Below are 24,572 nucleotides of genomic sequence, written 5' to 3' on the forward strand. Positions count from 1 at the left end.
ACATTTGTCAATTGATTGTTTATTTTTTAGGTCATTCTTATGCAAAATTATTCATCACATTGTCTTTACAGAGTCCTGGGCAGTACTACTTTAAACCCATGATGAAGGAGTTTCGCTTTGAGCCCTCTGCACAGATGATCACAGTAGAGGAAGGCCAGAGTCTCCGTATTCCCATCATTGGCTTTAAAACTGCATACAGGTATAGTATGCAATTTATGGTGTATATTTAGAAAATCTTTTTTTAATTTCTAAGTATATCTATCTTTTAACCCTATGTTTGAAGTAAGATAATATGTAAAATTAGAATTTGAATAATTTCTTACAGGTCTCTACAGCGGATCACTCTGGTCCACAATGATTTCAGTTATCAATTTTAGTCGCTGTAGATTTTTATCAGCTTGTTATAATGATCACTGGCTCGCAACCATTTTAAAAGTCTTGAAGCATTTTGTTTGATTTATCATTTTGTTTTTTGCTCTACAGTTGCTATGGCATGGTGCAGTCTCTGAGCGGTGATGCTGAGCAGGGGGTGGCTGTGGAGGCAGTGGGGCGGGGAGAGTGCAGCATGTACAGCGAGGATACAGTGACAGACGAGGCAGGCCGCTTTAGACTCCGAGGCCTCCTGGTAAGACTGCTTGTGTACTACAAACTATTCTTTAAATACAGGTAAATTGTGACATTTTGTGAGATGCAATAAAAAGAACAATATGTGATTTAATTCTCTTTAATCTTTATTTAAGTGACAAAAGTAGAAAGAAAAGATTAACATTTTAAATTCAATGTCTTCAACACATTCAAAGTTAAGACAAGGCAAGTTAGAGGTAGTTAGAGGTTTCTAGAATATTGAAGTTCCACAATAAGTAGATGATTGGTAACAGGTGAGGGAATCATGATTAAGTATAAAATGAGGATCCACCGATGTCAGTGCAAGCAATGGTGGGTCATGCCTTACCACTTTGTGCCAGCTTTATGAGAAAATTGTCAGTCATTTAAAAAAAAAAAAACAACAATAATCAGCATAAGATTGCAGATAATTTAGGTCTCTCACTGTCTACCATACATAATATTGTAAAAAGATTCAGGAAATCTGGAGAAATGTCAGTCTGTGTTGGGCAAAACCGGAAACCACTGTTGAATATGTATGACCTTCAAGTGCTCAGATGGCACTGAATGAGAAACTGTCATGATATTGTGATAATAATAGCTACATGGGCTCGGAAGTATTTTAGAAAACCATTGTCATTTATCACAGTTTGTTGCGGTATCAAGAATGCAACCTGAAACTGTCAACCTGAGAATGTCAAATGTCAGAAACATCTTTATGTTTTTTGGGCCCAAGCTCAGATGTAGAAAGTGGAAAGACAGTGGAAACATAATAAAAACAGAGTTCTATGTGCCAAAGACAAAAAAAAATGTCCAGACTTATCAGACTTATTGGCAAAAGCCAACATCTGTCATAGTGTATAAGTGCATCAGTGCCCACAGCATGGGCCACTTGCATTATGTGAAGGTTCCATTGACATGGAGGTGTATATTGGGATTTTAGAGTCACATGCTGCTTTAAAAGTAATGTTGTTTTCTGGGAAGTCCATGATTATTTTAGCATGACAATGGTAGGCCTCATTCTGCTCACGCTACAACCCGGCGGCTTAGTAAACACAGTGTGTGTGTGTGTGCTTGACTGGCCTGCCTGCAATCCAGATCTGTCTCCTGTTGAAAATGTATGGTGCATCATGAAGAGGTGAATCAGACAACGGTGACCATGGACTTTTGAGCAGCTGAAGTCTCATATGAGACAATTCCAATTGCAAATCATCAACAATTAGTGCCCTCAGTTCCCAAACCATTAAAAAGTCTTATTAAATCCTTCAAACTTTCGTATGGCAGCTTTAACATTGTGTAACATGTTTGGCCTTTGCAGGAAGTTTTAGTTTGATGGTTGTTTATTTAGTGACTTTTTATTATGATTATTTATTATTATTATTTGTGTTTGCAATTTTAATATTTATAAATATTCATATATCCTGCGTTTTATTTTTAATAATTTAAAATTACTATTCGATTGGTACTTAACAGCACTAACTGTATTTCTTTGTTTTTTTTTAAACAAGCCTGGATGCACTTACGTCATTCAACTGAGAGGAGAGGGTAATGACCACATTGAGAGAGCACTTCCTCAGCACAAAACTATAGAGGTACGAGCCAGAAATGCAACCAATATCACCTGGCTTGAATAAATATTTAATTTAAACTATATTTGTTGTATATATATTGTATATTTAAGGTTGGTAGCAGTGACATAGAGGGTGTCAACATCATCGCCTTCAGACAGATCAATCAGTTTGACCTAAGTGGCAACATCATTACTTTACCTGAGCATTTACCAACCCTATGGGTAAGAATATTTCTTTTTTGAACAGGATAATAAATTAAATCATTTTGTTTAAATAAAGGAAGAAACACAAAAACATCTTTCTTTTCAGGTTAAGCTTTATAAAAGTGACAACCTCGACAGTCCGTTCCAAAGTGTGCCCTTAGGCCAATCGCTTTTCTTCCATTTCTCCACCCTCCCGCGTGATGGAGAGGTAAAGTTGGTTCGCCTCATAATTCAAAATGAGCTCTTTCTGATGAGCACAGGTTTTCTCGTTACTTACCTTTGTATTTGATGTTTTTTACAGAGTTACGTGTTGATGTTGGACACCACTCTCCCTCGCTCCCAGTACGACTTCAAACTCCCTCAGGTCTCCTTCACGTCCTCAGGCTACCATAAACACGTCACGCTCACATTTAACCCAAATGTAAGTACTCACAAAAGTTATTTATATACACAGGCATGAAAAGAAAGTCAGGCTGTTACAGGCTCTGGTCATCTGTATATCACTATTTATTGCTTTTTACAGAGAAAACTTCCAGATCAGGAAGTTGCTCAAGGATCCTACATTGCGCTGCCTTTTACTTTGTTGTTGTTACTGATGGTGTATAACCACGAAAGGGTAAATATTTACTTTCTCTGTATTTTAAAAGTGCTTAGATGAAATGAATACAGAATGGTTAGATGAATAGTATTGTATTTGCTTTATTTCTTACGATGTTACACCAACAGTTAAAAGTAGAAACAATTAGAAAAAGTATGAAAAGTAATGTATTGATGAGATGTAATATATTTGGATTTATGATAAAACTATGCTTGCTTATTGTTTATAAACAATTCAGCTGATGTTTAAGGTAACATTATGGGTCCTAATATATCCTAATATGAGTATAGTATATTTAACTAATAGTAACATGGAACTCTTTAATGCCAAGTTCACACTTCACAACTTTCCAAGTCTTTAGATTCCCGACTGCAAGAGATCCAGTTGTGTAGTGTGAACTGTACAGCGACCCGGCAACTCTAAAAGTCGTGTAGTGTGAACTTGGCATAACATGCTAGATATTTTTCTTGAGTCAGCGAGCCGCTCGGATCGAGTCATTGAACAGTTCACACATAATGATCGAGTTTCAACGCAGAGTTGCCTCTGAGCTGCCACATCTAGCGGCGACCTGTCGGCAAACGAAAATCAGGGCAAAATCGTGTAATGTGAACTAGGCATAAAGTACATTTGGTCAAAAATCCACCCAGAAAATTCCACCCACTTTAAAATAGAGCTGTCATGGCTTTAATGTCTTATACTCGTATCAAACACACAGAACATGATGATGGCATGGAAGGTGGTGTTTACGAAAAAGAATGGTTTAAAACCATTCTTTGTTGGCAGAGAAAATACCACTCTGCCTCATGGTATGGTTTTATTTACCTCTGTCCACCACTCCTTTATTACAGTCCTCAGACAGTAAATCCAAAAACACACTAAACAATCCAATACAATTAGACAAACATTTTTGTATAAAAACAAAGACCATCTCAAACCATCTTGAGGTACAATCAGCCCCAGATGAATAGAAGAGTGTTTTAGTGTATTCTGTGTTTCTTTTTGGGTTTTCTTTTTTGTTTGTTTGCTTTTTTAATAGATGAGCAGGAACAGCTTAGTTAGTTTTACATGCTGGAACCTAGATATTCTCCTAATCATGTGTTACAAATGAGGTGCATTTAATTTCTGTATTCATAATATGCTAATGGTTTGTACTTTGTGATCTTCAGGTGATCCCACTCTTCCTGCGGCTACTCAGCCGCATTCAGGGTGTCCGCAGCCTGGCACAGTCTAACAACGAAGTGCAGGCTGTCGACGATGCCAAGCGGCAGCCCAAAAGACCCAAGACACGACGCACATGAGATGCTAGGGCCACTCCCACCACTACATTCAGAAATTAATATGATTTTTTTTCTTGCCAACACATAAGACATTCTCTTAAAAACTGAGAAGTTTTGTAACACTTTAATAAAGTGTTTCTTGGTATTATGACATCTGGTGCTATGGATAAGATGCAGAGGCCAAAGGGATTCAGACCCATCACATCCATCCCCAACATGGACTTCAATTACAGTGCTGGTTAAACAGATTGATGTACATGTGATTGATTTGTCTCTGATCCCTGGTACATGTGAAAATGGCTTAGCAATCGTGTGTATTTATGTGTGAATGTGGATACTCAGGGTGGACTGTGGATCTGAACTAATGATGTGTTTTTATTATTTGGTAGAATCTAAGGCTAATAACTGACCCTAGTAATTGATCTTAAATAAATAGAGTATTTATTAACAAGTAAAATTTGTAAAATATAGCTGTATAGCTGGCCAAACTGAGTTAAGCTAGAAGTAAGCATTATTTCATTTTGATTATGCTTTATAATTTTAGTTTCTTCCATTTGAATTTTTTTTGGCATTTTGTCTTAACAAATGTTAATATGCACTGACAAACTCGTTGAAGTGTTTTCTTAGGAGGTTATATTGATATTATTGATTATATAAATTTTTGTGTGAATACAAAGTTTTATATCATGAAATATGCCTCAAATTTTACATATGATCCCATGTGTGTTTTTTCTCAAACGCCTGTAGTAGCTACTGATAAATTACTGTTTGTAATGTAATTCTGATCCAGTTAGTCCTTAGGCAACAATCCCATTTCATTAATGGCTATTCTGAATCAGCAGAAAGAAAAATGAACAATAAAGTTACAAATCTTAATGTGTACTTCATTGTGTATTGATATGGTTTAAATCAAAGGTTTTTGCTGAGTTTAACTGCCATAAGTTCCAGACTATCTGTCAAAAGTCAGAAAAAGGGTTTAAAATTTCATTCGGTGGGAAAGGAGTTTTTATAAGACTTACATTTTCAAGGGCTTTTTTCCAGTGTCTATCCGGTATATTTTGTGGTAGTTCTTAATAATTATTGAAATACTGGTGGCATTAGGCCGGCGCAGTGGTAAAAACACACACTAGCACACCACAGCTGGGATCTCGAACACGTCGTACCAAGTCTCGGCTCTGCCTGCCGACTGGGCTGAGCAATTACATGAACTAACATGGGTTAGCTTTGTTCTCCTCAATTGGAGCCGGGCCACCATTAGTGGAGAGGAAGCATGATGCAATCAGGCAATTGGACTCGCTAAAAGTCGGGAGAAAAAAAAATGGGGAAACACAGGGCTTAGCATGACCCACTGTGTGTGGTATGGGTCTTAGATCTTTGTAAAGAAGAGGAAAGGCGACTACCTTGAGGGTGGGTGCTCCACGGCCAGTGATGCATATGAATACATGTAGATTTTAAAGCATATGCTGCTATTTATACATCTGATAATCAGCAAGACCATCCCAAACTTCATTCTGCATGTGTTACAACAGCATGACTTTAATAAGAGTGCAGGTGTTAGACTGCCTGTAGTTAAGACCTGTCTCCAGTTAAAAAGTGTGTTTCATTATGATGTGCATCATACAACAACAGAGACCTCTGACTGTTGAGGAGCTGATGTGGTGAAATGCTGTTTAAAGGTGAGTGATATAACTGATAAACATGATCTTGTCCTAGCTCTTTTGAAATGTGCTGCAGCCATCAACTTTAGAATGTATATAGACAAAAATAATCATTGACTGTTATTGTCTTAATATTTATTCGTGGTGACAAACACATTTTGATATCAAGTAAAGTTTAGAATTTAGATACACCATCGACCAAACCCAGGGCTGTCTACCCACCTACACCCAGCAATGTTTGGTGGAGAGATGACTAGTGATGGGAATTTCGGCTCCTTTTAGAGAGCCGGTTCTTTTGGCTCGGCTCACTAAAAAGAGCCGGCTCTTTTGGCTCCCAAGTGGCTCTTTAGATTTTTTGTTGCTTAAATTAATTTATTACCAAATTACATGTAAAATGAATTACTAATGTAAAAAAACATTGTATCAAATGTTTATTATTTAAATTGCTTTATTTATATACTCAACATGGAACAGAGTGCCACAACAATAAATTATAAAATACAAAAACAAAGACCCATCTCAATTAGACAAAAAGGTCTGATTGTGTATATTATTTGTACGTTTGCATCTAAAGTGGGACAGCATGGTGGCTAAGTGGTTGGCACTGTCGCCTCACGGCAAGAAGGTCCTGGGTTCGATGCCCAGGTGAAGAGCCCGTGTCCTTTCTGTGTGGAGTTTGCATGTCTTTCCCGTGTCCGCGTGGGTTTCCTCCGGGTGCTCCGGTTTCCTCCCACAGTCCAAAGACTGCAAGTGAGGTGAATGTTCCGGTCATGAATGTAACCAAAGTGTAAAACGTGACGTTAAAATCCTAATAAACAAAACAAAATAAACAAGCATCTAGAATGAAACAACACATCAAAGAAGCATCACTCACACTCAACAAAATATAAATGAAAATGTGCAAAACATAAAGAAAATAGTATTTGTAAGTATTTAGTGAAGATTGGCATTCAGAAAAACCAAGGAGCACCACCAAAGAGCGAAAGGGAAGAAATTTTTCTATCACAGCTGTGACTGTTCTGGACAGTCTGTCTTGCCTCGGAATATCGTAGTCCAATCAGCGTCGAGTTGTGTTCCGTACAGTACCGCCCCTTTTTGGGGTGACTTTCAGTCAGACTGCTCTCATAGACTCTCATGTTAAGGCTCTTTTTTTCGAACTGCAGGCACTGCAATACAATCTGAATGAGTTCCGGGAGGGCACACACTTACGTGCTTGCGTCACACATAACCTGGTGTCGCGATCTCGTCACCATGACTACCATTACCTCAGTTCGGAGCGACTCCATCCGCTTGTTAAGTCGTGACGTGTCGACCTTATGAAACGTCACATCCGGGTCCAAGTTGGCTGAGACCCCTCGTATTTTCAATATACACAGTGCTGTGTCCGAGTCGGAAAAAAACTACCCAACTGTCTTTCTACCGCTTTTCTTGCAATTAGATATCATGAAGTAATATTTTTGTTCATAATTTAATGTAAACTGTCAAATTGTATATTCATTACACGTGTTTCAAGCTGTTTTTAATTTACATGTAATATGTTCATATAATTTACATGTGATATCCTGGATTTTTGATTTTTATAAGCTATAAGCTATACTGATTAAAAGTAAAACCAAAGAGTCAGAAATGTCAGTTTTCATGTAATGAATTAAAAATATGACCGCTTACCTCTTGATGAGTTGACATGAAATTAAATAATGACATGAACTAGTGTACTGCACATCTTGTCTATATATATATATATATATATATATATAAAAGACCTTTTCTCGTCCAGATCGCTATTGAGAAGGACTAGAAGTTTATGACTCGTGTTTGTAAACCCAATTTCCAATGACAGCGACACAGAGTTCCAGATGTTTTCCACAAACATTATTTATTTTAACTTTCTTCTTAAATTGGCTTATCCATTAATCCAAGTTTCTTATAAAAACAAAATAAAAACTCAATATGTTCGCAATTGGCGTATAACAAACAAAACTACGGTAAAAAATCTACTGCTCCGCGTCCTCTTTCTTTCCGTATATTTTATATATATTTTCCGTATATAGAGCCAATACAATTCTGCCCTCTTAAGGGCTAACCAAAGAGGACTAATGAATAACAGCATACATTGATTACCAGGAAAAATTATCAATAGTTAAAATACCAAGTCTCCACTTCAAATAAGTATTATTTAACCAAACAGGAAATATTTATGACAATAAACATAGAAAATTACAATTAGTGCAATATTGCTTTTACAATATATATAAAAAGGTTCAGAGGTTCAGCCTTATCTTATCTTATCATATCATAGTTGTTTGCGTTTGGACCCGGAAATGGTCCGAACGTCACGTGTGACGTCAGACTTAACAAGCCCATTGTGTCATTAATGCCATTTAGTCGTCGTAGTAATCAGGATAAATTAGCAACTAAAGAATTTGGGCCACCCAGACCAAATTTAAACATCAAGTATCTACAAAGGGGGGGAAATCATATAAGTTACAAGTAAATTACAAGTAAGTAATGTAATTTTTAAATTGTGAATTGTGATTGCACTTATTGTATCTCTCCAATTGTTTAATTGTACTTCTTTATTCATTGCACATCAGCCCCGATGCCAATCTTTATTCTGGATCTGCTGTACCTAAAATAAAATGCTATCTGATGAAGACTGAATTAAATTGTTAGGGTGAAGTCTTTACTTCATTTTATGATTAATGGTAAAGCTGGTCTCTCTCCATGTTCAAAGTTATTTGTGAGGGCAAACTGACAGATGACTTAAGATGTTAATTATTTAAGCTTTAATTTACCCATTGAACGGGTCACCTTGGCCATCATCGCAACAATTGCCGCCACTGCACATAAGCATAGTTCAGGGTAAGAAAAGGAGTCCGACAAGGACGTAACGTCTCACCATGTCTGTTTAACATCCTTGGAGAACAAGTGATGAGAAAGGCGATACAAGGATTTGCCAGATGATTTAGGATTGGTGAAAAGACTGTTAGCAATCTCAGGTATTCTACACAAGACAGAGGGCATCGAGGAAAGCTCACCCATCTGCAAAGCCAACTATCGCAAAGAGATGACGGCATAGTCGGCACATTGGAAAAATGTTATTTGTCCACTGGTTACCAAATTTATTAGAATTATTAACTGGTAAGCAAAATCTTAGTTTACACAACACTGTCAGTAAAGACTATTTGCAGACATCCCAAGTCTCCCAAGTCTCCCGCATATACATAGCGGCTCCCTGATGCCCGCAAGTCAGATAAAATCTCCCGGAATCTGGAACGACCGGCCAAGAGCGCACACACACACACGCACGCAGGCGACACAGACTTTTTTCCCCGATCGCGTATTAAATCCGTTATCTGATATACAATCTAGCGCACTGTGTAGGGAACATAAATCGTCTAATATACTGTCTAGTGCACTATGTAGGGAACATAAATCCGTTATCTGATATACAACTTAGTGCACTATGTAGAGAACATAAATCCGTTATCTGATATACAATTTAGTGCACTATGTAGGGAACCTAAATCCATTAACTAATACGCTACCTAGGGTTGGAAATAAGGAACACCCTGGGCTGGCGGGTTGGCGGAAGGCATAGGGTGGGGGGGGGAGATGCCAGGTGTTTACCTGAGCTGGGGGGAGGGGGTTAAGGTTGCACCGGCCCTGCTTGTGTGTTACTTTAGTTTCGCCCTAAGCCGGAACCTAAGGCAGAAGAGCGTGCGCGATGTTGAGTCACTTGTACTGACATTCTGATTGCGACTGATTTATTGCATTAAAATGCATCCAAATATTACGTCTTCCATGCACTCATCTTCAGTAAATAAATCCTTCTCTCTTAATTCTCTTGGCACCTCACACCTCTCCTGTCAGTGACAAGTTGACACTTTTTTTAAGTGAAATCTTGACCATGTGGGAGGGGGGGTTGAATCACCTACCAATCAAATGGGTATATTAATGAGCCAAAGTGTTTAAAATTACCATGGTGGCTATGATACTCCTTAAGTGGTACAGTACTAAAGTAGCCTGTAAGCATTTGCATTTTAATAATAATATAACTATATTTTGTTATTTTGCTTACAAGAAAATATGCTGCATTACTAATCTCTTCCACTACTACTGATAATACAGTGTGTTTAACCACTTGTTTATTGGAATATTTAACTTATTACTTAGATTCACAGACTGGAGTGAAGTCGGTTCAGCCAAATCATCTGAGTCAGAGGTGTTTCCAGTGAGTCGGCTCGTAGGATCCGGGTTAATTGAGATTTCGGACTCGTGATTCCTGATTCAGTACAAAGATTCGAATCATTAACCCGGGTGATTCAGGAACCGCCCAGCTCTAGTATTGAACAGTCTAATCTGCAGCATTTCTCTCCCATTGATAAAAATACGGAACAAAGCGCGTCCCGTATCTGTTCAATACGAAACGCGACGTTTAGTGTCCAAATACGGAACGATTCCGTATTTTACGGGACGGTTGGCAACCCTAAATCGCTACCTAAAGCATTATGTAAGAAACATAAGTCTATTATCTAGTACACTATCTAGTGCACCAAGTAAGGAACATAAATTCTTTTCTAATGTACAATCTAATGCACTATGTAGGGAACATAAATCCGTGATCTGATATGCAATCTAGTGCACTGTGTAGGGAACATAAACCAATTGTCTAATTCACTCTCTAGTGCACTACGTAGGGAACATAAATTCATATCTAAAATACTATCTAGTGCACTATGTAGGGAACATAAATCCGTTATCTGATATACAATTTAGTTCACTATGTAGGGAACATAAATCCGTTAACTAATACGCTACCTAAAGCATTATGTAAGAAACATAAGTCTATTATCTAGTTCACTATCTAGTGCACTAAGTAAGGAACATAAATTATTTTCTAATATACAATCTAGTGCACTATGTAGGGAACATAAATCTATTATCTTTCACACTATCTAGTGCGCTATGTAGTACACATTAATGTGTTTGTGACGCAAGCAGTTAGCTTAGTAGCTCAGTTAGCAGATCCTAAAAGTTCTGTTATCACCCATATCCTTTGGTGTGTGCAAGAGTTTTTTTTTTAGCACACTAAGGGGGGTCGGGGTCGAGGTCCGGGGGTACCTCCCTGAAATGAGTTTTTGCAACTTGGGATGTCTGTATTTGTCACGCAGACGTGTCATTATTAGTAATCAATTATGTTTATTATTATTATTATTATTATTATTTATTTGTTTCGTGTGGCTTGTCATTCCATTTTTCCCCCCCTACATTTGGCCCCCAACAAGTTTGTACACCCCTGGACTGGTGTGCTGTTGGTGGGTTGCCTCTTTAAATCGTTCTGCATCTTTAAATGTTCGGTCGATCAGTGAGATCTCAGCCTCCTCCCTGAGAAGCTCCGGCTCGGTGCTCATCTGAAACCGCCACCTGCGGCCATTTCACGATGCTCATACAGGATCACATGAATGTCCGCGGACAGAATATTTTAACTGACCGTTTTCGGACGCCAGGCTCGGTAAAATGGTGAAAAGGAAGAGCTTGGACGACAGCGACCAGGAGAATTGCCGAGGAATACCGTTTCCTATCCAGACCTTCCTGTGGAGACAGACCAGGTCAGTGATTTACACGGTGACAGGGAGTAGCAGGTGTTTTTAGTGGTAAATGTAAATATGCTTATACACACATCCAGCTGTTTATCTTTGCTGGACATTTTGTTTGGTAAATAGTATATTTAATAACATACTGCACTGTACGTCATCTTTTTAGACGCTTGTGTATCGTTTTTATTATAATAAAATACGCTGTGTATGTTATGTAGTGCGAATATGTTTAATATTATTAATATTGCTATGTGTGGGAGGATTGTAGGATTTTGTGTTCTTTACTGTTTTCTGTTTTAAAATTCTTACACCTTTTTGCAATTTTAATCTCTTTTTCCAATTTGTTTTACTGTGACCTGTCATATGTACAGTAAACCCCACTTAGGATAGATTTACACTGAAGGCCCAGTCTTTTTCACTCCTAAATATTCATGCATGTGCATGTTCCAGCCACCTTTATTGCTAACAGGTGTATAACACTTGCAATATGAAATAAATGATGTTCCCAACATGTAGCAACAGTTTAAGGAAGGTCCCTTTCTGTTCCAGCATGACTGCCCTTGTGCTCAAAGCCAGCTCCATAAAGACATAGAACAGTTAGGTGCAGAGGTAAACCAGTGGTCTGAACACAACTATAACCCCAATCACATTTCAATCATTGTTAAGATAAGATACCTGACTTCGTAAATGCTCCTTTGACTGAATGAGCACAAATTTACACAGGCACACTCCAAACACTGGTGTAAAGCCTACACAGGAGTGATGAGGCAGTTATATCTGTGAGCAACTCCATATTAATGAAATGAGATGTCCACCACGCTAGTTGTCTGGTGCGCACATACTTTTGGCCATATTGTGTAGGTATAAATGTTGGACACAGGCAAGAAGAAATGTAGTTTGCAATGGTATCCATTTGTTTTAAGGTACACTAGACAGAAATCAGTGATTACAAGGTAAACTTAAAAACCTTGTAATTATCTGTTTTCTTCTTGGTCTTTTGACACAGGCTGTTTAGCGCTGGGGTTTGCCATGTTTGCTATTGAGTATACCATGTGACTGTTAGTAGATTCGTAAATGCAAAAAGAAGATGGACCCAGATCTGTGTTTTAGTGATGTGAAGTGCTATTCACATTGTACTTGTGCTTAAATTATTTAGAATTTATTTACAATAAAACATTCAGCAGCGCATATTTGATCATCCACTGTGATAATCCATGTAATTTCTATTTACCAAACATCTGACTGTAAATACAATTTCTTTTTTTATCATTTTAGTGCATTTTTGCGACCAAAATTGGGGAAGCAGTATGAAGCATCCTGTGTGGTGAGTATTCAGTATTAATCAGGATAACTGATTCCCCTCACCCATTCTTTTTAATCACCATTCACTTGTTTCACCCTCTGTCTCTGTCATGTGATCATTCAGTGCCTAAATCTCATGTCTTGTTGTGCACCTCTATAAAAATCACATGGACACATGTTCCAATGGCACTGAAAGTACAGGCCTCTTTATATACAGTCATCTTTTTTCTGTGGAATATTTATATTATGTCTTGTGACTGCCACAAGTATAGGGTGCACTTCATCTGTATCCATACAGTACCAGTGTCTCTCGCCATTGTAGTCAATGGAGCCACAACACTGGCCATATGCAAATCTTGCATACATGCATTAATGTACAGTGCATATGCCCCAGCCATAGCCAATCATGTCTGTATGTAGACATCAGACCGGCCATTAGCCCTGCTTCTAATTTAAAACCTGGATTCCAGCAGAAGTGACTTGTGTCATTTACTGCAGCACATCCAAGCATACATGTATAGTAATAATAAGACTAAAAACAAAAGTGTAGGATGCAGGTTGAAAACTATACAATTTTATACACTGCCCTGTACTGGTGTTTCTAGTGTAACCCAGCATCTTTAGAGTTTGCTGAGTTTACAATGAATAAAATAAACTGTACATAGACAAACTATCAGGAGCATAATACTTTACTGGCTTATTCTTTTGAGGCACAGCGCAGACTACAGAGAGATGATCACGTGTGTGGACAAACACACTTTTCTACTGATTATGGAATCCCCAAAGGGACAAAATGCACTCAATATGTAAACACATACATCAAACATTGTCAGCACACTACAGCACAGAGAAGTCTGTTACTCTAGCAATCCTATGGCAATTCAGTTAGCAATCAGTTAGTCAAAATGTCGAAGTTTAAAGCAGATAAAAACACGACTCGGGTAACTGAGTTTGGAAAACTCCCAACCAATTCTGTGGACGCAAGGGGGGGGGTCAAAATGTGGACAAAATTTTTTGTATTTGAGACAGAGCCTCGCACCGTCACTGGATGTTCTAGGTTAACATGCAACCATTAAGTATTGTAGCTTTCCATTTATTCTGTCATTCAATTGATGCGTGTTATTTAATGACTGCTGTGATATGTGGCACGTACAAATCTGAGGTCCATGAAATTAAGCACATTTTCCTGTGAATTTAGTAGGGTCATAATTATTGGCCATTTTATAAAATTTATTTATAGTGACAATAAAAGTTCTACTACTACTACTAAAAACACCTACTGACAAACTCCTTACAGAAATATCTTTCTTTTTTTTTCTTTTCTTTTCTTTTTTTTTTGCATTGATCCATTTCTTCATATATTCAATTCCCCTGTGGACCCTTGTGACTGCTGCATGACACTTGCTGATTAACAAGGGCTGCAGGGTAGTACATGCCTCCTCTGACATGTGACATATGTTGCCATGGGCTGCTTTTTTACCCAGACCAGTTGTGAATTTTTACAGAAAGGGGAGGATTCTTACAGGTGAACACACTATACTCTCTGTATTTTTCTGCTGCTTGTGCTGGTGCCTTGACCAGAAGGTAATATATACTTATCTGCAAGCAGACAGATAATAAGTTAATAGGAAGGTAGGAGTCACTTCTGTTTCTGCAAGGAGGTAATTCCTTATCCAGCCATCCCTCAGATGTAACTAATAGTGTCTGTAGAGCACCTGGAAGCACCATATTCTGATGAGCCAAAACAATAAAACCAACCCCAAAAATCTGTATGGCAATGGCTGTTTTGTAATAATTGTGTGTGACAGTAGGGAATCTATTAAATGTTGGGCTGATGGTAGTTACTCATAGTTCAGGGGGCGGCACGGTGGCTCGTGGGTAGCACTGTCGCCTCACAGCAAGAAGGTCCTGGGTTCGATCCCCAGGTGGGGCAGTCCAGGTCCTTTCTGTGTGGAGTTTTCATATTCTCCCCATGTCTGCGTGTGGTCCTCCGGGAGCTCCGCTTTCCTCCCACAGTCCAAAGACATGCAAGTGGGGTGAATTGGAGATAGTAAATTGTCCATGACTGTGTTCGCTATAACCATGTGAACTGAAGAACCTTGTGTAATAAGTAACTACCGTTTCCTGTCATGAATGTAACCAATGTGTAAAAACATGATGTTAAAATCCCTGTAAACAAACAAACAAACTTATGTTCAGGTGTTGAATCCGGCAGATATAATCAGTGAATGAAGTGAATATGTCACAACACACATTGCATCTTACCCTTTTTCTAAATTTAGTCCAGTCAAAGTGCCACTGCTAACTTGTCCACCAAGAAAGCAACTACAATGTGCTCACTGGGATTAAAACTGGACATCTGAGCAATGGAAGAAGGTCAACTGGTCAGACCAGTGCTGTTTTCTCCAGGATCATGTGGATGGCTGTGCATGTGTGCATCATTTACCAGTGGAAGAGACAGAACAAGGATGCACTGTAAACAACCCATTTGCAGTGTAAACAAGGTGAATAAACCACTGGTAATGTCCTGGTACCCACCACCACATGACTCCTACATATATCTTTTTGGAGAGTCCATGTCTCTTTGGGGCAGAGCTGTTTTGAGAGCGTATTAGGTGGATGGTCCTAATGTTTTGACAAGCATCTATCAGCAGGATTCCCAAACATAAACAGGGTTTCTTTTGCTATTGTACATATTGTTATCAAATAAAAATCTAATGAAATGAGATTAAATATCATTTTTACATTTGTGTTACTATAAAATTAAAAAGATGGCCAGTGTCTAAAATATTCACTTCAAAAAGTGTGCACAACACAATGATTGTCAGTTAAATTGTGTTGCTTGATAACCCTATTGTACACTTTTCTTTTACACAGTCTTTTGAGCGAGTGCTGGTGGAAAATAAACTCCATGGACTCTCTCCAGCTCTCACCGAGGCCATCCAGAGCATCATGCGCTGGGAACTAGTGCAGGCCGCATTGCCTCATGTTCTCCACTGTACCGCCATCCTCCTTTCCAACCGTAACAAGCTAGGTATGAACCCCACATATGTAAACTATTTCTTGCTATATTAAAACTCACTACAGTACTTACTACGTCTTTGCAAACCTTGCTGGGTCATTATTTCTTAAAACAATAATCCTATACCAGGGCACCAGGATAAACTTGGTGTTGCAGAGACCAAATTGCTTCACACTCTCCACTGGATGCTTCTGGAGGCTGCTCAGGAGTGCCACCAGGACCAGGGGCATGGCTGGTCTGGAGGAAGCAGCAGTGGCTTTTTTCAGCCTTTGGGCAACCAGGGCCCTATGGATCGAAATGGTAGTACCCCTGAAGAGAATGAGTATGCTCGAGCCAAGCTGTACTATAAGAACATGGCTACTGTGGAGCTGTTTGTGTTTCTCTTTGCTCCTCTGGTCAACCGCATCAAGGTAAGTTTTAATCTTTATTTTTCCAAATCAGTGGGATCATGTGGAATCCAGGCTGTGTGTTGTAAATGGAATTTGCTTTGAATTGGACAGGAATCTGATCTTACCTTCCGACTCGCTAGTGGACTTGTTATTTGGCAGTCAATGTGGGAGCACCGTCAGCCTGAAGTGCCCGCTTTCTCTGCCCTCATCAAACCCATGCGCAGCATTATTACTGGTAAGATCTGTTTTTTACGAAAATAATCAGATTTAATTCTTAAGTTATTGTGTCAACAATGGTTCCTTTTCTTATATCACTTATATCTTATATGTTTTAGTAATTTTTAGTAATTTTAACATAATCATTTGTTCTAAAATGGCCCAAGCTATTCAAAAAGGTAAAATAACAGCCTAAGCAAAATAAATTACTTACTATATCCCATTGTTTATATGTTTCCTGTATTATTAAAGCATTTAAATATTCTATTTCATTTTCATGTTTTACCGCCACTTTATCCTAGTCAAGGTCCTGTTGGTCCAGTCCCCCCAGAATCACTGGGCACAATGCAGTAACACAGCCCAGACAGGAAGCCAATCCACTGCGGGGCCTCGGCAATCACTCCTCTCAGACAGCCAATCATGTCTGTATTTAGACACCTGGCCGTCTGATAGCACCACTGTTGATTCCAACCCTGAAAGTCAGCAGTAGTGGGCTAGTGTAATTTAGAGCTGTGCCACCCGAGCACCCCTCTTTGTATTTGTTATATTTTTAAAAATGAGTATAGAATGCCTTTATTTGTCATATATACATATACACGTGTACAATACAACAACATTTTTTCATCGTGTACGGTGCCCCCTGGAGCAGACAGGGTTAAGGGCCTTGCTCAAGGGCCCAACAGTGGCTGCATGGCAGAGCCGGGATTCAAACTCTTAAAATTTCAGTCCCTACCCACTAAGCTACCACTGTCTGGATAAGCAAGTCTTTTAAAAAGTATAAATAAAAATGAATTTTTACAGGTTTTGGTAGTTATTTTTTATTTCCATTAAGTGCTTTATCCTGGTCAGGGTTGCAGCAGGTCCACCAAGAATACTCCTCGGCAAGGCACCAGTCCATCACAGGGTTTTGAACAAACATGCATTTAATCAGATGTGTCCATCTTTTTGTTTTGCACTGCTCTCCTTTATTCTATCATTTGTTTCTATAGATACAAATCTCCTTTATTGGATTATTGTCTTTCACAGCCAAAAGAAACTCTCCAGTGAATAACCAGTGTAGCCCCTGTGGTTCCAGCAATCCATGTCACACTGTGAGTATCCAATCACTTCATTTTGCCAGTTTGGCCACCGTGTACGTGCCAAACTAAAACATGCATAGTGTATATCCTGTATTTATATATGAAAACAAAATATTTAGTTCCCTTCATCATGTACCTCAAATAGAAACTTGTTCAGTAAAAAAATGTAACTGATTAATTTCCCGTGGTTCTGTTAGCATCTGCACAGCCTTCAGATAACAGCCTCTGTGATCCTTAACTTAATATGATTTATTACAGGGTGGGTCATGTGATGTGGCTTCCTGTTTTTTTTCCAGGTGGTGTGTGAATCTGCACAATCTGACTCCTCCTCCCCCCTGATAAAGGGACAGAGCTGTCGCCGTGGCAACTCGGTGGAGCAAGGAGGCTCTTCTCAGCAGCCATATGATCGAGGCCTTTCACAGAAGAAGTAAGCACAGACTTCATATCACGCACACACTATTCACCCAGCTAGGGCTACACATACAGCATAATTAAATCTTGATCACTCAGGTAGCATAGTGGGGGGTGACTGAGGCCCTGGGATGAATTGTCATCTTGTCTGGGATCTTTTACCACTCATTTATCCTAGTCAGTGTTGTGGTAGACTCCAGTTGTAATGCAGTAACACATAGCCAATCATGTCTGTATGTAGACACCCGACCAGCCTGATTGCACTTCTGACATTTGAATCCAGATCTCAGTGGTGGTGGGCTACTGTAGTAGACCACTGCACCACCCGAGTGCCTTCTCATGTGTTACTTCAACTTTCAATTGAGTCATTTATAGAAAATATATTGTTACTTTTACCTAAATATGAATATTGGGTACTTCAAACCACCTTGCAAGCTAATTGGTTAAAACAAACACTGCTGTCACCTAGTAATTGTTCAAGCTTTTCTGCTATTAAACACCATCTCATTCAGCCTCCCAAATTTACTAGCATGATCTTGGTTACATTGTTGCTGCTTTCACATGATAAGCGTTTTGAGTTTTGGTCACCACATCTGGCATCTCTGTGTTGAACATTATTAGGGTATTAACCAGTGTTTTGTATTATTACAACCCAAATAAACCAAACTGTATTACAGCTAAATGCTGCAAATGTAAATAAATGACAGACTAAAGTAACTGCTTGTGCTGGTCAGGATTTAAGTCTGACCAGGAATTTGACATGACTAGATTGGGTGACTAGATCATGCTTTCACATGATAAGCGTTTTGAACTTTGGTCACCGCAACGGTGGGCGCATATTGCTGCCCACATGATACGTAGCAGTATCACTTTGTGCTGGCTGTGCGACTGAGCACCATACTTAAAAATAATACTCAGCATTAACAGTATTGACTGACAATATTGACAGTTTTGTATGAAATGTGTTTTATCTTTAAACAAAAAAACCCTGGCAACGGTTCTTATTTAGAGACATGAGAAGATATAAAAAAGGGGAAGCAGGTTAATAATACTTTATTGCCCTATTCAAATGGCACATTAAGTCTTATTAAAGAGCTATGAAGCCACGACAAGCTATTTTAGAATGAGGAAACTTGAGGAAGCTAAATGCAAACCAGTCTCACTGTTTTATAGCTCACTAGTCACATGCCATATTTTTTCTTACAATAATCATGCTTCTAATTTATTATTACACTGATTCTAAACATTCTCTGCCCCTCTGTCCATCCTCTACTCTTACTGATAGAATGTCAGCACCTGGCTCAGTGCCCGTGTGCCAGCGGGCTCGGTTTGCCAGTTACTTTGATGTAGCAGTGTTGCGATGCTTGCTTCAGCCTCACTGGACGGAGGAGGGCGTGCACTGGGCGCTCATCTATTACCTGCAACGGCTACGGCAGATTTTGCAGGAAAAACCAGAGCGCCCCCCTGAACCTCCTACAGCGCCCCTGCCTAGACCAAGGAGCAGCTCCATGGTTGCTGCAGCTCCCTCTCTGGTCAACACACATAAAACGCAGGTTGGTTTCGGTGCAATTCTTACAGAGGTTAAATGGTAAAAAATGTACCATGATGTAGAAAATAAACTTGTTGTGCTTTCCCCTGAAGGACATGACCCTAAAGTGTAATGAGGAGGGAAGGTCTCTAAGCTCTGAGACCTTCACCAAAGTTTCCATCACTAATCTCAGAAGATCAGCCATCCCTGACCTCTCCGCCGACATGAGCATGAACATTTTTAAAAAGGTTTATTTGTTTGCTATTTCCAGCACAGTATTATTAACCCATTTTGCCCTCTGGAGCATCTAACGACTTTGGTTTATATTTAGTTTAAGAACCGCAAAGAGGACCGGGAGAGGAAAGGTTCAATCCCATTCCACCACACGGGGAAGAAGAGGCAGCGGCGCATGGGTGTGCCCTTTATCATGCATGAGGACCACTTGGATGTGTCTCCCACACGCAGCACCTTCTCATTCGGAAGCTTCTCTGGATTGGGTGACGACCGCCGCCCCCTAGACCGAGGCGGCTGGCCCTCAAGCATCATGGGTATGGCTTTTAACACTGGATTAAAACCATAATACAATACAACACTGCCATACATTACAATTGTAGACCTGTTTTGGCTAAAGTGAGGGTTGCTTTGTTGTCTGGCAGGAAAGTTAACTCGCCGAAGCAGCACTGACACAGCAGCAGATGTGGACAGTCTCGGAGTCAAACACTCTCACTCACACCATAACCTGCCTGACCACTCCAACAGCCACAGTGAAAACACCATCAAAGAGGGGGGTATGGCAACCCATTTGCCTATTTTTTATGCACTGTTCCCTAGCCTTCTTCTGTACTGTTTATTTCAATCGAAGAAGTGCAACGTTCAGGCAAGTTGCCCATGTTTACACTAAAATAGTGCAGTGAAACACTTTCCGTTACCTTAAGGTGTAATTACTTTAGAAGTCTTTTTCATTAAATCATAAACCAGGGTTTACTGCTGGCACAAGTCTTTTTGATGGATTTTACATGTACATTTACTTTTTCGGCATTTAGCAGACGCTTTTGTCCAAAGCGACTTACATTACACAGTCTTAACAATTCAGTGTTAAGGGCCATGCCCAAGGGCCCAACAGTGGCAACCTGGCAGTGGTGGGGCTTGAACCAGTGACCTTTCGATTACTAGTCCAGTACCTTAACCACTAGGCTACAACTGCCATAAATAATACATTTACATTTTCTGCGTTTATCCAAAGCGACTTACAATTATAACTGAACCCAATTTTAAGCAATTGAGGATTAAGGGCCTTGCTCAGAGGCAACTTAGCAGTGGTAGGGCTTGAACCGGCAACCTTCTGATTACTAGTCAAGTACCTTAACCACTAAGCTATTACTGCCCTATCACTGGATTTTTCCCCTTTTATCTCCCAATCTAGTCATTTCTGATTTCTAGTCATACTTAAATCCTGACCAGCACAAGCAGTGACTTCGGTCTGTCATTTATTTACATTTGCAGCATTTAGCTGTAATTCAATTTGGTTCATTATTTTTGCAGTCTTAGTAGAACATTGGTAAATACCAGATGCCAGATGTGGCTGTTTACAGGTCTCTGATGCCCAAGGTTTATCATTAGCCCACTTTAGCCCGGAGTCACTAGGTAATAAAATAATTGTACAAATTATATTTATATGTGCTCTGTGGGCACAGTGATCTGTAACGCTAGCCTACCACTGCTAAGATCCGGGTTTGAATTTAGGCAGGTGCTCTCTGCCAGTTGGGTGCCTACACAATCAAGATTGTTTATGTCTAAGGGGGAATGGCTAAAGCCCTGTGATGGATTGACTAATATTTAAAATTGTACTAATAATTATAAATGAAAGACTATAGTCTAATCCTGATTGATATCCACCCTTATTATTGAATTTAAGTGTTTCAGCTACATCCATATCTGAAAGGTAAATAAAATAAACAATGTCAAATAAATTATGTTTCCAATTTTGTGGCAACAGTTTGGGGAAGGCCTTACAAACTTTCCTCTCCCAGCATGACTGCACACCTGTGTCCAAAGCGAGGTTCATTAAGATCTCCTCAGTCCTGACCTCAGCCTCATTAAACATCTTTTTAATGAATTGGAACGTCTTTTTCAAGCCAAAATGCCCTTTTGATTAGGTGGGCACAAATTCTTACAGACACACAGTTTTGTGAAAAGCCTTTGCAGAGAAGTGAAGGCTTTTATGTTCATAGAGGAGGTGGGGGTGGTGGCTGCTCCATATTATTACCAATTGTTTTGAAATAGGATGCCCAACAAGCTTTTAGCCAGATGTCCACATCCTGTAAGCAACACAGTGTAAATACAACTGAAAAATGAACTGTTTCTGTTTGCTTAGTAAACTCCCTTTTTTTTCTTTTGTGTCTTAGTTCGCTCCCAGATCTCAACCATTACTATGGCCACCTTTAACACAACAGTGGCCTCATTTAACGTGGGCTACACTGACTTCTTCACCGAGCATATTAAGAAGCTATGCAATCCCAACCCCATCCCAGAGATGCCCTGTGAGCCGCTGGCATGTTCCAACCTGCCCCGCAGTCTAACTGATTCCTGCATCAACTACTCATGTCTGGAAGAAAGAGACACCATCGAGGGCACCAACAACTTCATTATGAGGAACGGCATGCTTGATCTTTCAGTAAGGGGGAAGCTTTATAAAAAAAATAATCTTGTATGATTGTGTTTTGGTTAATCAATATGAGCCGTACTTAATTTAAATAAATAATAACATTGTATAAAATCAAATCGTCCTTGTGCACACATGCCTGAGCCAGGATTATTTCTAGGTCAAGGCTATGCATGTTCAGTAAATGCAGTTGCAAAACGGTTATAAGAAGCGGCTTATAGAATTGCTTAGATTTTGGAATTGATGACTCATAAAATGTGGTTGTATTATATTTGAGCCAATAGGAATAGACAAACACATTATTCTTATCAGCGAGGGCAGGCACCTCCCTTAATTCCAGTGTTGGTGGCATGTGTATGAGCCTATATCAACAAATAAATAAGTATTACATTCTAAATGAACGTTACTGACGCCAGCATTATCTTTGGGCTGTTGTTTGGCACAGCAGTAAATTAAGGAAGGCCACTACTGCTAAGATCCAGGGATCCAGGGTTTGAATCCATTGGCCAGTTCACAGACATGATTGGCTAATGTTGTAAGTGAAGAAGGGCCGAAACAGCCTAGCCATTGGGAGGTGCACTTGTCAGTGTGCTTTCAGTGCTGGTTTCAAGCTTGGATAAAAATAAGAGGGTTGCGTCACAAAAGACGTCCAATGGAAAAACTGTGCCAAATCTGGTCCTCATACCAGACCTGTTTTGGCAACCACTAAATATGAGAGAGCAGCCGAAAGAAAAAAGGACTTGCATTAACGGTACTTGACTGGTACTAGTCTTGACCGTCACATAGTCCCCCCTAGGTAATGCAGTTTATATACACTAATCAGCCATAACATTAAAACCACCTCCTTGTTTCTACACTCACTGTCCATTTAATCAGCTCCACTTATCATATAGGAGCACTTTGTAGTTCTACAATTACTGACTGTAATCCATCTGTTTCTCTTCATATATTTTTAACCTGCTTTCACCCTGTTCTTCAATGGTCAGGACATGGTTTAGGCATCATGTGCTGCTTTTTTAGGCATCATGTGCTGCTTTTTTAGACCCTCTAGTCTGCTTCACATTGCCAGACTGGTCCTATTTAAGTGATATTTAGATTCAACAGGTCTGGCAGGAATCATGCCTGGGAGTGGGTACTTGTCAATTGATATTGGTTAACTGGTTGATTAAGTAGATAAGGGTCAGTTACTTTTTCATATGGGTAATATTGGATTGGATCGTTTGGGAACTGAGAATACTAATAGTTGCCGTTTTGCAAGTGGAATGTTTGTCACCTTGATGGCAGAGTATGTATCTCTAAAATCCCAATATACGTCTCTGCATCTGTGATACCTTTACACCTATGCTATGGGCACATGGGTTCTTATTTCATCTGATTTGTCTTGTTTTTATTGTATCTTACACGAAGTCCCAACTTCTTAACCTTTATGATTTTTAAATGAGCTTTTTTAATGTAAAAAAGTAAGGTTCCTTTCTTCTTATTATCTTGTCCAGGCTGTTCTAAGAGCAGTGTACGCCGTCCTCACCCATGACATCAGCTCACGGATCTGTGACATTGCCCTTAACATTATCGACTGTCTCCTGCAACTGGGTGTTGTGCCCAGCTCTGCCAAGAAGGCTGCCAAATCTGAGGACAAAGCTAAAGAGGCAGAGCATACAAAGGAAGGAGTCAGTCAAGGCATGGCCGGGGCACATGGAGTTGTTTCTGGTGGCACGGCGGCTGTTTCCAGTGGCGGGAGTGGAGATGGTGATGGAGGGGGTGATGGAGGAGGAGGAGGCGGAGGAGGAGAGAGTGGAGGTGGAAGTAGAAATGATATTAAAAACAGCAAATCCAGTAAGGTATACAGTCTAAATTACAGTTTGTGTCGCTAAATAAGTGAGACTTGATTTGGAGGAAGGTTTATGGTAAAAAAAAAAAAAAGTGTTTAATTTTTATTGTTTCTATATACACATTTGACAGTAAACAGTAATTTTCTGATAGAGCTTTCTGTACATGTACCTTCATTGCATTCTCAGGAGGACGACTCTGCCCTCAGTTCCCATAGATTAACTCTAACTATGCTAATTAAGATTGTGAAGTCTCTTGGTTGTGCTTACGGCTGTGGAGAAGGCCATCGTGGGCTCTCTGGTGATCGCCTGCGCACACAGGTAAATATCTCTGCTTTCAGATTGTATGGTCCAATAGCTTTTAAATCTATTAAATCAGGACATAAACTTCTTAAACTTCATTAAATTAGTTTAATTATTATTAGCTTGTAGCCTTTGGGAGTCATAATTTTCACTGTTGGAACAAATATTGAATTGAATGCACTCCGTTGACACGCTGACCTGGCCCAGAGCATAATACAGCAGAAAAAAATAACAAACTATTAATTTTATACTGTCCCAAACAAGAGACATTTTATACAAACCCAGTTTCCAAATATGTCGGGACATTTTCTAATACAAAAAAAG

General features: G+C 39.4%; 2 protein-coding genes across 8 annotated transcripts in view; both read left to right on the plus strand.

Moving 5' to 3' along the window:
- The window catches only part of nomo (nodal modulator), a 31,785-nt gene extending 26,657 nt beyond the window's left edge, over positions 1 to 5,128 (plus strand). Inside the window, exons 25-32 of the mRNA XM_062998095.1 lie at positions 72 to 199; positions 484 to 625; positions 2,112 to 2,195; positions 2,285 to 2,395; positions 2,484 to 2,585; positions 2,679 to 2,798; positions 2,901 to 2,993; positions 4,142 to 5,128. Coding sequence (XP_062854165.1) covers positions 72 to 199; positions 484 to 625; positions 2,112 to 2,195; positions 2,285 to 2,395; positions 2,484 to 2,585; positions 2,679 to 2,798; positions 2,901 to 2,993; positions 4,142 to 4,273 — 912 coding nt within the window. The 3' untranslated portion in view covers positions 4,274 to 5,128. The remainder of the gene's footprint in view (positions 1 to 71; positions 200 to 483; positions 626 to 2,111; positions 2,196 to 2,284; positions 2,396 to 2,483; positions 2,586 to 2,678; positions 2,799 to 2,900; positions 2,994 to 4,141) is intronic.
- Positions 5,129 to 11,327: 6,199 nt separating this feature from the next.
- The window catches only part of LOC134317013 (protein unc-80 homolog), a 77,791-nt gene continuing 64,546 nt past the window's right edge, over positions 11,328 to 24,572 (plus strand). For all 7 annotated transcript variants that reach the window (XM_062997647.1, XM_062997650.1, XM_062997649.1 and 4 more), the window contains exons 1-14: positions 11,328 to 11,522; positions 12,786 to 12,834; positions 15,690 to 15,846; positions 15,964 to 16,244; positions 16,335 to 16,458; positions 17,466 to 17,530; positions 17,815 to 17,945; positions 19,215 to 19,482; positions 19,571 to 19,705; positions 19,789 to 20,005; positions 20,114 to 20,245; positions 21,863 to 22,131; positions 23,613 to 23,957; positions 24,135 to 24,266. In XM_062997647.1, the coding sequence (XP_062853717.1) occupies positions 11,431 to 11,522; positions 12,786 to 12,834; positions 15,690 to 15,846; positions 15,964 to 16,244; positions 16,335 to 16,458; positions 17,466 to 17,530; positions 17,815 to 17,945; positions 19,215 to 19,482; positions 19,571 to 19,705; positions 19,789 to 20,005; positions 20,114 to 20,245; positions 21,863 to 22,131; positions 23,613 to 23,957; positions 24,135 to 24,266 (2,397 nt within the window). In that variant the 5' untranslated portion in view covers positions 11,328 to 11,430. The remainder of the gene's footprint in view (positions 11,523 to 12,785; positions 12,835 to 15,689; positions 15,847 to 15,963; positions 16,245 to 16,334; positions 16,459 to 17,465; positions 17,531 to 17,814; positions 17,946 to 19,214; positions 19,483 to 19,570; positions 19,706 to 19,788; positions 20,006 to 20,113; positions 20,246 to 21,862; positions 22,132 to 23,612; positions 23,958 to 24,134; positions 24,267 to 24,572) is intronic.

Source organism: Trichomycterus rosablanca, chromosome 6 (genome assembly GCF_030014385.1).
Source record: "Trichomycterus rosablanca isolate fTriRos1 chromosome 6, fTriRos1.hap1, whole genome shotgun sequence".
Lineage (NCBI taxonomy): Eukaryota > Metazoa > Chordata > Actinopteri > Siluriformes > Trichomycteridae > Trichomycterus > Trichomycterus rosablanca.